The 13,618-nt window shown below is 45.7% G+C and overlaps 1 protein-coding gene across 10 annotated transcripts in view; it reads left to right on the top strand.

Moving 5' to 3' along the window:
* bltp1 (bridge-like lipid transfer protein family member 1) overlaps positions 1-13,618 on the top strand; it is a 567,108-nt gene that overhangs the window by 311,443 nt on the left and 242,047 nt on the right. For all 10 annotated transcript variants that reach the window (XM_086009761.1, XM_086009749.1, XM_086009753.1 and 7 more), the window contains one exon: positions 8,115-8,265. In XM_086009761.1, coding sequence (XP_085865887.1) covers positions 8,115-8,265 — 151 coding nt within the window. The remainder of the gene's footprint in view (positions 1-8,114; positions 8,266-13,618) is intronic.

The following is a 13,618-nucleotide window of genomic DNA, read 5'->3' as shown; positions in this document are numbered from 1 at the left end:
ATGTTACCTGCAACTTATCAGCCCAAGCCTGAACGTCGTCCAGGTCTTGTTGCATGCGGGCATGGACTGCTTCATTATCTGAGGAGTTGTGAATGGCACTGAAGGCTGTGCAGTTATCAGTGAACATCTCCATTTCTGACCTTATGTTGAAGGGAAGGTCATTGATGAAGCAGCTGAAGATGGTTGGGCCAAGGACAGTGCCCTGCGGAGCTCCTGCAGTGATGTCCTGAGGCTCTGATGATTGACCTTCAATCACCACAACCATCTTCCTTTGTGCTAGGTATGACTCCAGCCAGTGGAGAGTTTTTCCCCCCGATTCCCATTGTCTTCACTTTTACTAGGGCTCCTTGATGCCAGACTCGGTCAAATGCTGCCTTGATGTCAAGGGCAGTCACTCTCGCCTCACCTCTGGAATTCAGCTCCTTTGTCCATGTTTGGACCAAGGTTGTAATGAGGTCGGGAGCAGAGTGGTCTTGGCGGAACCCAAACTGGGCATCAGTGAGCAGTTTATTGGTGAGTAAGTGCTGCTTGCTTGCACTGTCGACGACACCTTCCATCACTTTGCTGATGATTGAGAGTAGACTGATGGGGCGGTAATTGGCTGGATTGGATTTGTCCTGCTTTTTGTGGACAGGACATACCTGGGCAGTTTTCCACATTGTCGGATAGATGCCAGTGTTGTAGCTGTGCTGGAACAGCTTGACTAGAGGCGCGGCTAGTTCTGGAGCGCAGGTATTCAGCACGTCAGCCGGGATGTTGTCAGGGCCCTTGGCCTTTGCTGTATCCAGTGCACTCAGCCGTTCCTTGATAGCACGTGTAGTGAATCGAATTGACTGAAGACTGGCTTCTGTGATGGTGGGGGCCTCAGGAGGTGGCTGATATGAATCATCCACTCGGCACTTCTGGCTGAAGATGGTTACAAACGCTTCAGTCTGGTCTTTTGCATTTGCGTGCTGGGCTCCACCTTCATTGACTATTCATAGACCCTCCCCCACCCATTAGTTGTTTTAATTGTCGTCCACCATTCACGACCGGATGTGGTAGGACTGCACAGCCTTGATCTGATCCGTTGATTTTGGGATCGTTCAGCTCTGTCTATAGCATGCTGTTTCCGCTGTTTAGCATGCATGTAGTCCTGTGTTGCAACTTCCCCAGGATGGCACCTCATTTTTAAATGCTCCTGATGCTGCTCCTGGCACGCTCTTCTACACTCCTCATTGAACCACGGTTGGTACCCTGGCTTGATGGTAATGGTAGAGTGAGGGATATGCCGGGCCATGAGGTTACAGATTGCGGTGGAATACAATTCTGCTGCTGCTGATGGCCCACAGCACCTCATGGATGCCCAGTTTTGAGCTGTTAGATCTGTTCTGAATCTATCCCATTTAGCACGGTGGTAGTGCCACACAACACAATGGTGGGTGTCCTCAGTGTGAATACGGGACTTCGTCTCCACAAGGACTGTACGGTGGTCACTGCTACCAATGCTGTTATGGAAAGATGCATCTGCAACAGGTCGATTGGTGAGGACGAGGTCAAGTAGGTTTTTCCCCTTGTGTTGATTCTCTCACCACCTTCCGCAGTCCAAACCTGACTGCTATGTCCTTCAAGGCTCGGTCAGTAGTGGTGCTACCGAGCCACTGTTGGTGATGGACATTGAAGTCCCCCACCCAGAGTACATTGTGTGCCCTTGCTACCCTCAGTGCTTTTTCCAAGTGGTGTTCAACATGGAGGAGCACTGATTCATCAGCTGCGGGCGGTAGGTGATAATCAGCAGGAGGTTTCTTTGCCCATGCTTGACCTGAAGCCATAAGACTTCAAGGGGTCCAGAGACAATATTGAGGGCTCCCAGGGCCACTCATTCCCGACTTTATACCACTGTGCCGCACCTCTGCTGGCTCTGTCCTGCCGGTGGGACAGGACATGCCCAGGTATTTTGCTGGAGGAGTCTGAGGTGTAGGCGGAGAGGTATGATTCTGTGAGTATGACTATGTCAGGCTGTTGCTTGATGAGTCTGCGGGACAGCTCTCCCCATTTTGGCATAAGTCCCCAGATGTTAGTGAGGCAGAGTTTGCAGGGTTGACTGGCATGTCTGGTGCCTACGTCGATGCCAGGTGATCCATCTGGTTTTATTCTTATTACAGTGTTTTCATGGCGGTTTGATACAACTGAGTGGTTAGGTGGACCATTTCAGAGGGCAGTTAAGGGTCAACCAAATTGCCGCAGGTCTGAAGTCACATATAGTCCAGACCGGGTAAGGACGGTAGATTTCCTTCCTTGAAGGACATTAGTGAACCAGATGGGCTCAACAATCTGGAAGTTTCATGGTCACCTTTACTGATATTAGCTATTTATTCCAGATTTATTTAATTACCTGTATTTAAATTCTCCAGCTGCCGTGGTGGGATTTTGAACTCCCTCTCTGGATCATTAGTCCAGGCCTCTGGATTACTAGTCCAGTAACATAACCACAATGCTACCTGTTCTTCCTTTAATTCCACTCAGTTCCTCCAGGTAAACCCGCATGGGTCTCAGCAATGCCTGTTTTTTGTAGGACATGTTGAACACTTTTTGTTCCAATTTTACTCGGGTCCCTCTTATTCTTTTACATTGATGACTGTTGGTACTGCTTCCTGCTTTCTCTGTGATCTAGAATTTCATTTATTTTGCTTAAAGTGTCCACCTCCCATTACCATTGTGTGGTCCATCTCTGACTCTCATCTTTCCTAGACTCCATTATCTTATCTTTGAGGGTGGGCTTTCCACTGGTAGAGGACTTTTGTCTTACAGATGTTTAGTGTAATGCCCATGCTCTCGTACGCTTCGGTGAAGGTGTTGATGATGGTTTGGAGTTTGGCCTCGGAGTGTACGCAGACGCAAGCGTCGTCTTCATACTGTAATTCGATGACGGAGGATGGGACGACCTTGGATCTGGACTGGAGGCGGCGGAGGTTGAACAGTTTCCCGTTTGTTCTGTAAGTTAGCTGCACTCTAGCAGGGAGCTTACTGAGGGTGAGATGAAGCATTGCAGCAAGGAAGATCGAGAAGAGCATTGGTGCGATGACATAGCCTTGCTTGACCCCGGTCCGTACGTGAATTAGGTCTGTGGTGGATCCATTGGTCAGGATCACGGCTTGCATGTCGTCGTGAAGCAGGTGGAGGATGGTGACAAACTTTTGAGGGCAGCCGAATTTGAGGAGGACACTCCATAATCCCTCATGGTTGACGGTGTCGAAGGCCTTTATGAGGTCAAAGAAGGCCATGTACAGCGGTTGGTGCTGTTCGCTGCATTTCTCTTGTAGTTGACGTGTGGTGGAGATCATGTCCATTGTGCCCCTTAGTGGGCGGAATCCGCATTGCGACTCTGGGAGGAGCTCTTCAGTCACTGGGAGAAGGCGATTGAGGAGGATTCTTGCGATGACTTTCCCTGTGGCAGACAGCAGGGAGACTCCTCTGTAATTAACGCAATAGGACTTGTCACCTTTCTTTGAAGATGGTCACGATTACGGCGTCTCTGAGATCCCCTGGCATGCTCTCCTCCTTCCAAATAAGAGAAATGAGTTCATGTATTCGCGCCAGTAGTGGTTCTCCGCCATACTTTAGTGCCTCGGCGGGGATTCCATCTGCTCCTGAGGCCTTGTTGTTCTTCAGTTGTTGGATGCCCTTTTCAAGCTCATGCCAGGCTGGGGTTGTGCTGAGGCGGTGGCGGATAGCATGCTGCGGGATGGAGCTGAGGACACTCGCGTCGAAGACAGAGTCTCGGTTAAGGAGACCTTCGAAGTGTGCCTTCCAGCGGGCACTAACTGCCTCTGTGTCCTTGATGAGTACCTCTCCGTTCTTGGCCCGCAGTGGAGTAGGACCTTGTGTGCTTCAGCCGTAGGTGGTCTTGACTGCGCTAAAGAATCCACGCACGTCATGGTTGTCGGCTAGCTGCTGGATCTCTGTGCTTTCTCCACCCACCGTCTGTTCTTTAGGTCGCAAGTTTTTTGTTGGACCTCGGCCTTCAGGCGTCTGTAGAGCTGCTTTCTTGCCCTCGAGTTCTGTTGCTGTTTCCAGATGGAATGCCTTGTGCTTGCAGCTTATTAGCTCCTGGATCTCCTGATCGTTCTCGTCGAACCAGTCTTGGTGTTTCCTGGTCAATTGACCGAACATCTCTTCACAGGTGCTGATTATGGAGGCCTTGAGTGCAGAGCAGCCGCTGTGGACACTCTGTGTCTCTGAATCACTGGGAGTCGTTGTGAGTTGGTTGTGAGGTGCAGGCTGAATAGGGCTTTCTTAGAAGGGTCTTTGAGTGCTCCAGCACTGATTTTCCTGCGGCATTGCTTCTGTTGCCGCCGCTGTTTTGGGGCTATGTTGATGGAGAAGACAGAGCGAATTAGGCAGTGGTCTGTCCAGCAGTCATCAGCTCCTGTCATGGCGCGGGTGATGTGGACGTCCTTGCGGTCCCTTACTCAGACGATGACGTAGTCCAGCAGAATTTTTTGAGGATGTAACTGGTAAAATAGATAAGGGAGAACCAGTGGATGTGGTGTATTTGGACTTTCAGAAGGCTTTCGATAAGGTCCCGCATAAGAGATTAGCGTGTAAAGTTAAGGCACATGGGATTGGGGGCAAGGTATTGACTTGGATAGAGAACTGGTTGGCAGACAGAAAGCCAAGAGTTGGAATAAATGGGTCTTTTTCCGAGTGGCAGGCAGTGACTAGTGGGGTACCGCAGGGATCAGTCCTTGGACCCCAGCTATTCACAATATATGTTAATGATCTAGACAAGGGGACTAGATGTAATATCTCCAAATTTGCAGACGACACAAAGCTGGGTGGGCGTGTGTGCTGTGAGGAGGATGCTGAGAAACTCCAGGATGATTTGGACAGGCTGGGTGACTGGGCAGAAGCATGGCAGATGCAATATAACGTGGATAAATGTAAGGTTATCCACTTTGGTGGCAAAAACAGGAAGGCAGATTATTATCTGAATGGCAATAGATTGGGAGAAGGGGAGGTGCAACGAGACCTGGGTGTCCTTGTGCACCAGTCGCTGAAGGTAAGCATGCAGGTGCAGCAGGCGGTTAAGAAGGCAAATGGTATGTTGGCCTTCGTAGCGAGAGGGTTTGAGTACAGGAACAAGGATGTCTTGCTCCAGTTGTACAGGGCCTTGGTGAGACCACATCTGGAGTATTGTGTGCAGTTTTGGTCGCCTTATCTGAGGAAGGATGTTCTTGCCATGGAAGGAGTTCAGCGAAAATTCACCAGGCTGATACCTGGGATGGCAGGAATGACGTATGAGGAGAGATTGGGTCGATTGGGCTTGTACTCGCTGGAGTTTAGAAGAATGAGAGGGGATCTCATTGAAACTTATAAAATTCTGACAGGACTAGACAGACTAGATGCAGGAAGGATGTTCCCGATGGTCGGGGAGTCCAGAACTAGGTGTCACAGTCTAAGGATAAGGGGTAGGCCATTTAGGACAGAAATAAGGAGGAATTTCTTCACCCAGAGAGTGGTGAACCTGCGGAATTCTCTACCACAGAAGGCAGTAGAGGCCAATTCATTAAATATATTCAAGAAGGAGTTGGATATATTTCTTAAGGCTAAAGGGATCAAGTGGTATGGGGAGAATGCAGGGACCGGGTACTGAATTTGGATGATCAGCCATGATCTCATTGAATGGCGGAGCAGGCTCGAGGGGCCAAATGGCCTACTCCTGCTCCTATCTTCTATGTTTCTATCTGTTACAAGCTCACTGACTCTTACAAGTACCTGGATTACACTTGTTCCTGTTTCCTGTTTTCTGTCTCTGTCACATCTGCTGTGATGATTGCACCTTCCATACTATTTTCCGCAGATGAGGATTGCCGCTCCACCATAGTAGGCAGGACCTGAGATTTAATTCTTCACTCCACTCCCACTCTGACTTCTCGGTCTTCGGCCTCCTTCACTGTTCTAATGAAGTTAACGTAAACTCGAGGAACAGCACCTCATCTTTCCATGAGGCACTTTACAACCTTCTGGACTCAACATTGAGTTCAACAATTTCAGACCATAACCTCTGCCCCTATTTTTTTCAGATGGCAGCTGTTGATGATTCTGCCATTCCTATTTACTCCTCTTCTAAGTCTCATCTTTTGTTTCTTTACCTGTCCCATTACCATCTCCTTCTGCTTTGTACAATCAAACCTTTTGTCATTTAATCTCTCCTGCCTTCCACCCTATCACAGACCTTCCCTTTTGTTCTTTACTCCCCTCCCCCCTTTCCCTGCCCCTGCACTTGCTTAAAACCTGTTACTTCTCTAACTTTTTCCAGTTCTGACGAAAGGTCATCAACCTGAAAGGTTAACTCTGTTTCTCTCTCTACAGATGCTGCCTGACCTGACTATTTCCAACATTTTCTGTTTTAATTTAACCGAGATTTAGTTTTAATTATTTCCCGTGCTTTTGGCTTCTGCGCTGTTCCAATGAAGCTCAACACAAGCTCCAGGAACAGCGCAGTATCTATCTAATCAGCTCATTGCAACCCTCTGGCCTTAATATTGACTTTAATAACTTCAGATCTTATCCATTTTCGCTCTGACAATGCTGGCAATATGGAATGGCTGTGCCAGTGTTTTTAGGGATGGGTGAATAGAGCGTGTTGGTGCTTGGGAAGGGGATCCAATGTCAGAACACTGTTGGTGAGGTGGTTTGCACCCGAGATGCAACCTCCATTTTTACCTCTACAAGGTTCTTGGGATGCTGGAGCCTACTCTGCTTTGCTAGTTTTTCATGGTTTCCTTTCTACCTTATCCCCTACCCCTTTAGCTATTCATACATCCTGGCTAGTTCATGCCTTTTATTTCTTCAATTTCTCTCATTATGCTTTCTATTGTCTCATGCTATCACTTCTGCCATTTAACCCTCTCCTGCTGTCCACTTAAGCACTTTACAGGTCATTCTGTTTCTTTTCCTGTGTGCGCGCTTGTTTTTGTTCCCGACCTACTCACTTGTTCTGTTACTTTTTTAATGCTGCTCATCTGTAATATATTCCAGTTCTGAGGAGGTCTGAATCCGAAACGTCTTGTCTGTTCTCTCCACAGATGCTGCCTGACATGCTAAGTGTTTCCAATTTTTTCTGATTTTCTATTTTTCATGATTTTACTTAAATTTTCAAAACAGATAACCTGAAAAATATGGACTAATCCTCCTACTCTTAAATAGCTTGGCACCAAAGTTTAGTCTGCTGTTATTCACTCTAACATTGCCACGCAAGTCCCCTTGTTCCTAAAGTGCCTTACACATGGCATGTATAGAAGAATTAGAACGTGTTGAAATATTTGCCAAGATTGTTAAAAAGTGTAAAAGGTTTAATATAAAATTCAGATTACAAACTATTATACTTTATATTCAAATACAATAAAACACACAAAGTTTACTGGTTCTTATTCATCAAAATGTTTCCCTTTACATAATTGCCTCATCCTCTTAAACCCTATGTATATGAAGTATCTTGTTTATTCAAGACCACACAAAAACTAATTAAAAATATGCAGTCAGTCACTAACATGGAAAAACTAGGGTTACTTTCTACCAGTTTGTCAGATATCACATCTGAATAAAATTGAAGTTTTGCTCAATATTGACTTGCTTTAAAAGTCCTATTGTGTTGCATGAGTTTTGTAAGTAACATTTTAATCTTACTTTCTTATTCAAATGTAAATTGTAATGTATGTTTAACTAAGGTCAAATTTGAATCTCAGCCTACAGGCTGCTGATCATTCTTACAAAATAACTTTATTGAGTCAGTGGAAGGATTGGCTTGCTGGTGTTCATTTTTGTTAAATTGTGTGTGAGGGGCTTGAGTAAATGCTTAATCAAGTTGGCTAAAATTACTTCACTAATGCTTTGCTTTCTCGTAGCAGAGCAGATGCTATTTCCATGTGATGCATTATAAAAGCCAATTTTGCTAATCAATAACTTATCCATTTTTGTATCTCAGAATTTATTCCATCACTGAATTTCTGCACATTTGTTTTACTGTATAGCTCTCTAAGCTAGCAACTCCTTTTTTGGTGAAATTCTGTCGTAAAATTAAAAATTGAGCTGCTTCAGGTTGATGAGTCTTACAAATGATTTTGTTACAGGCAGCTAAACCTTTTAAGCACAGCTACTCCAGCTATCAGTGCCTGGCTTGTTCCTATTGATCAGCTGAAATCCTCATTGAATAAATTGGAAATGGAAAGAAACCTCCGTGTGTGTGCTGTGATGGGCTGCATCATGACAGAAGCTCTAGAGGTAACTAAAATATGGTTTCCTTATTCAATAAATAAAAACACTCTTCATTTGCATTCTCAATGTGACACTGGAATCGGCCCCGGTTACTAATGGGAAGAAATGCATGAGGAATGTTTCCTTGAAATTTCAATGACGTTGGGCATGAACCAGTTGCACTGTTGTTGTCTTGGGTGTTTTTTTCCCCCATGTTACCAGCCCCCAGATACACCTGTAGTTGCACTGCATTGGTGAAAATTTTGAATGCAGTGAACTCCATTATTTACAATTTTGTTATCTGACAGCCCAATTCTCCACCAGAGTTTTTGCAGGACAAAGCCTTGCAAAATAAATTGCCTCACTGCAGAACCTTTGTTGTTTATATTTCATTTCCTTTTCTTTGAGAATAAAACTATACATTTCTTTTGGCTATTTGTATTGAACTTTTTTTTTGTTCCCATGCCTAGTCTATTGCTGTACCCTACATGTAAAGCCAGTTTGTCCCACAGGGCATGTTGGTCTAGTTAACAACTCCATATGTCTGTCCTCCCCACCATCTAAAAGTATCATGGCATGGAGGGTGACTTTAAAGCAGTTAATATCTCAGCTGATCATTTTAAAATTTTGAGTGCTAACACTCCTGTGAAGCGCCTTGGGACATTTTACTACATTAAAGGCGCTATACAGCTCCTCGAAGAACCACCAAAGTAAGTTAATGAGAGCCTCACAGCTGAGTTAGATAAAAGTCCCTTGATGCAGGGACGTTGGAATGGGCTGGCAGTGAAGATTTTGGGGCTAACAGTAGTTGAAATCTGCAGTCTTTCCTCTTATTTGTCAGTTGTGATGGAACTTTGTTACAACTTCTGGAACTGAAACCCATTGTACTGAGGGGCTCTACAAACCTGATTAAAGTGCTCAGTGTAATCATCAGAGCTCTCCCAGGGTGATAACTCAGTTTTGTCCATGGATAGGAATGGATGTTTACTTTGATGTAACTGATATGAGACCTCTGGGAATAACTCCTCCTTATAGATAGGATCATTGGTTTTAAGGTAGTTAATGTCTCTTTTAATCCACTGCAAAGTCCATCACAGTGGGCATTCTCTGAATTTAAATTCTTCCTCTCATGCAATTAATTCTAGTGTGAGGAGGAAGATGCAGATTGACGAGCCCAGCTCCTGATTGATATATATACCCTTTCCATATGTTCTTTGACCAGTTAATTTGAAAACTGTCATAGGTTCTTGATGATGAAACTATCATGAGTACGAGTACAGCATCTTGAATTTACATAGCTTAACAGCAGCATTAGTTAAAAAGGGATGCTGAACCAAGGAAGGAGATAATAGGAATGAGCAAAAACTTGATTGGAACTGTGTTTTAGAGAGGAGAGGGAGGTGGACGAGTTTAGGGAGGGGATTCCAGAACATGGGCATAGGTGGCTGAAAGCACTATTGCCAATGATGTGCATGAAGGAATTGGAGGGGGGGATGCACAAGAGGCCGGAGCCAGAAGAACCGAGCTCAGGATGGGGTTATAGGTCTAGAGGAGGTTATAGAGATAGAGAGGTGGAGGCTGTGGAGGGAATTTAAACAGAAAAATTAGAGAATTTTAAATTTGATGTGTTGTGGGAACAAGAGTAGGTCAGCAAGAACAGAAGTGATGGGTGAGCAGTACTTGGTGTGGGATAGTATACAAACGGTCAGAGTTTTGAATGAGCTGGTTTACTGAATTTGACAGCGCAGAGGCTGTGGAGTGTTCGAGAGGTGGTGGAAAAGTGGAACTGGATGTCGTCAGCGTACATTCTTTTCTTTCTTTTAATTTGTGGAAGCTGACCCTATGCTAAGGGCCGCATTCTAAATGAGGAAGAGACCAAGCTTCGATCCGGAGGTAAAGATGCAGGGGTGGAAAGATGATCCTTTGCTAGGCATGCTGTGGGAACGATCAGATAGGTAAGAGTGTAACCAAATGAGGGCAGTGGCACTGAGCTGGACAATAGAGGAGAATTGTGTGGTTGATCATCAGAGGCTGCAGAGAATTTGAGGAGGGATAAAGCACCACAGTCATGGTGTCATTTATTAGGTTAGGGCTGTTGTAGTGCTATGGGAAGGTTGGAAACCTTAGAGGAATTGAAACGGAGTTGCAGGAAAAATGGGCATGGATCTGCGAGATGATATCACGGTTAAGGACTTTGGAGACAAAGGAGAGGCTGGAGATGGGATTTTTTTGAGGATGGGGGAGTGGTGCAGATTTTGAGAGGGAGGTGGACAGTGCCTGAGAAGAGAGAATCATTTACAGTGTCAGCTATCAATAAAGAGGGCTCCATCTTCTCACTATATTGAAACTCAATTCCAATCATAACTCCAACCCCACTCCGCCTTCTCAAGGTTCAGTTTTCTAGAGCTGTAGGTTGTAATCAACAATAATAGCACATTGCAAAGAAATTTCCACTTTGCTTACTCCCCAGCTTAATCACTTACACTATGCCCCAAATCCAAAATCCAGAATTTTTCCTAGTTCACCTTTTGCTGGTTCCATTGTCATTTATAAACTGCCAACAAAATGTGGTAAGTTTCCCTGCAAGAAAGAATCCTGTGCCAAAATATAGGAACAGGAGTACCCCACTCAGCTCCTTAATCACGGCTAATCTGTACCTCCACTCTATTTACCTGCCTTTGTTCCATATCCCTTGATACCTATACCTAACAAAAATCTATTCATAGAATCATAGAAATTTACAGCACAGAAGGAGGCCATTTGGCCCATCGTGTCCATGCCAGCCAAAAAAGAGCTATCCAGCCTATTCCACTTTCCATCGCTTGGTCTGTAGCCCTGTAGGTTACAGCACTTCAAGTGTATATCCAAGTACTTTTTAAATGCAATGAGGGTTTCTGCCTCTACCAGCCTTTCAGGCAGTGAGTTTCAGACCCCCACCAACCTCTTGGTGAAAAAATTTATCTTCAACTCCCCTCTAATCCTTCTACCAATTACTTTAAATCTATGCCCCCTGGTTATTGACCTCTCTGCTAAGGGAAATAGGTCCTTCCTATCCACTCTATCTAGGCCTTTCATAATTTTCACCTCAATTAAGTCTCCCCTCAGCCTCCTCTGTTCCAAAGAAAACAACCCCAGCCTATCGAATCTATCCTCATAGCTAAAATTCTCCAGTCCTGGAAACATCCTTGTAAATCTCCTCTGTACCCTCTCTAGTGCAATCACATCTTTCCTGTAATGTGGTGACCAGAACTGTACGTAGTACTCTAGCTGTGGTCCAACTAATGTTTTATACAGTTCTAGCATAACCTCCCTGCTCTTATATTCTATGCCTCGGCTAATAAAGGAAAGTATTCCGTATGCCTTCTTAACCACCTTATCTACTTGTCCTGCTACCTTCAGTGATCGGTGGACATGCACTCCAAGGTTTCCTGTTCCTCTACACTTCTCGGTGTCCTATCATTTATTGTGTATTCCCTTGCCTTGTTGGTACTCCCCAAATGCATTATCTTAGATACTGATCTTAGTCTTGAAAATTTCAATTGAATGACAGCCTTTTGGGGTTGTAGGTCCCAGATTTCTACTACCCTTTCTGTTATGAAAAACTTCCTGATTTCACTCCTAAATGGCCTTGCTCCAATTTTAAGATTGTGTTCCCTTGTTCAGGTTTCACCTACCAGAGGAAATAATTTCACTGTATCTACCCTATCAAGTCCCTTAATAATTTTAAATACCTCAATTAGATCACCCTTAACCTTCTAAACCGAAGGGAACACAAACCAAGTTTATTAACCTGTCCGCTTATCTTAACTCTTTAAGCACTGGTATAATTCTGGTGAATCAGCCCTGTATCCCTTCCAAGGCCAATATATCTTTCCCGAGGTTCGGTGGCTGAAGCGGAACGCAGTACTCCAGATGGGGTCTGACCAAGGCTCTGTACAACTGAAGCATCACTTCCTCACTTTTGAATTCCAACCCCCTTGCAATAAATGCCAACATTTCATTAGCCTTTTTGATTAGTTTTTGTACCTGTGCACCAGTTTTTGATGATTTGTGTACATGGACACCTAAAGCCCTTTGCTCCTCCACAGCTCCTAGTCTTAGCATTAAGAAAATATTTTGATTTGTCTTTCTCAGATCCAAAATGGACGACCTCACACTTCACTACATTGAAATTCATCCAGCATAGTTTTGCCCACTTACTTCGTCTGTCTATGTCCCTTTTGTAACTACCTCCTCCCATCCACACAACCTACAGTGCCTTATGACAGAGATTCAATGTGTTTGGTTTCATGGGGCAGGAAATAGACTGGGATACAACCAAGCTCACTCAGCAGATTTTTTGTTTCTCAAGGTGGCCTCACTTTAATGATATGACAAAAAGCATAGTCTGCAGTAGATTCATCAGTTGACTGCACATCTTTGTCTGATTAACATACTCGAGAACACTCTCCAGTAGATTGAGAAGCTGAAACACGTTACTCGTATGCAGCAATAATGCATTCTGATGAGGTTACCTCGAGTACAGATAACAGTCATGTGTATTCCCTTGTGCTGTCTTTATGGCTCTGTATCTCTGACTTGAGGTTCTTATGAGAGCTGTGAAAGCCTATGACAGAGAAATGTTTCAGTTAGCTTACCTACTCCATCTCACCTCTTTATTCCCCACATTTAGCAATGTGATAAGTGAGCTATCTAGTGAGAGTTCTGACCTATGAAGCGAGTCAAGCAACCTTGTGTTTTCATAGTTGTAAAGGGATCTGATGCTGTGTAATTCCTCACAACTGACCTTTTTAGTGAAGTGCGTGCTGTTGCCAAGCGTTGCGTAAAAGGCATCTGGTACCAGGGCCTAGAAATTCAGTGCCCTTAGCACCGATTTTGCGGCGCTAGAGGGCCTAGCGCTGCAATTGGCGCCGGTTCCTAAATTGCCTGGGGCCCTTCCGCGGCGGTAGACCGGTAGCGCTGCGCCGGCACCGATGACGTCATCGGTGTGCGCAGCGTCCCGGTTGCCGTGGTAACCCGGCCCCAAGACGAAATTCAGTTGCGGCCGCCTCGCCAGTGGCAGCCGCAACTAAGACTCCGGCAAACGAGTGTTGCCGGAGTCTGCGCCGGCGCTTTAAGGAGGCGCGGCGGCCGGCCGCTTTCCTGCCGGCCGCCTGCCCGCAGCTCCCTCCCCGGACTTCTCCCCCCCCCCCCCCCCCCCCCCCCCCCCCCGGGAACAGATGCAAGCCCGGCACTTGTCTGAGGTGCCGGGCTCATTTTTGAAGAGATTTGCGCGGGCCGCGGCCGGGTGCAGGCAGCTCCTCCTTAACGGAAGGAGGAGGCCTGCACTTCCCGAGCCTGCCGCACCGCAGCGGGCGCCGCAATGCGGCGCGTTGCGCCA

This window comes from Somniosus microcephalus, chromosome 2 (genome assembly GCF_052327205.1).
Source record: "Somniosus microcephalus isolate GS21.2 chromosome 2, FLI_Smic_1.0, whole genome shotgun sequence".
Lineage (NCBI taxonomy): Eukaryota > Metazoa > Chordata > Chondrichthyes > Squaliformes > Somniosidae > Somniosus > Somniosus microcephalus.
This window is presented reverse-complemented; position numbering and strand designations above follow the sequence as displayed.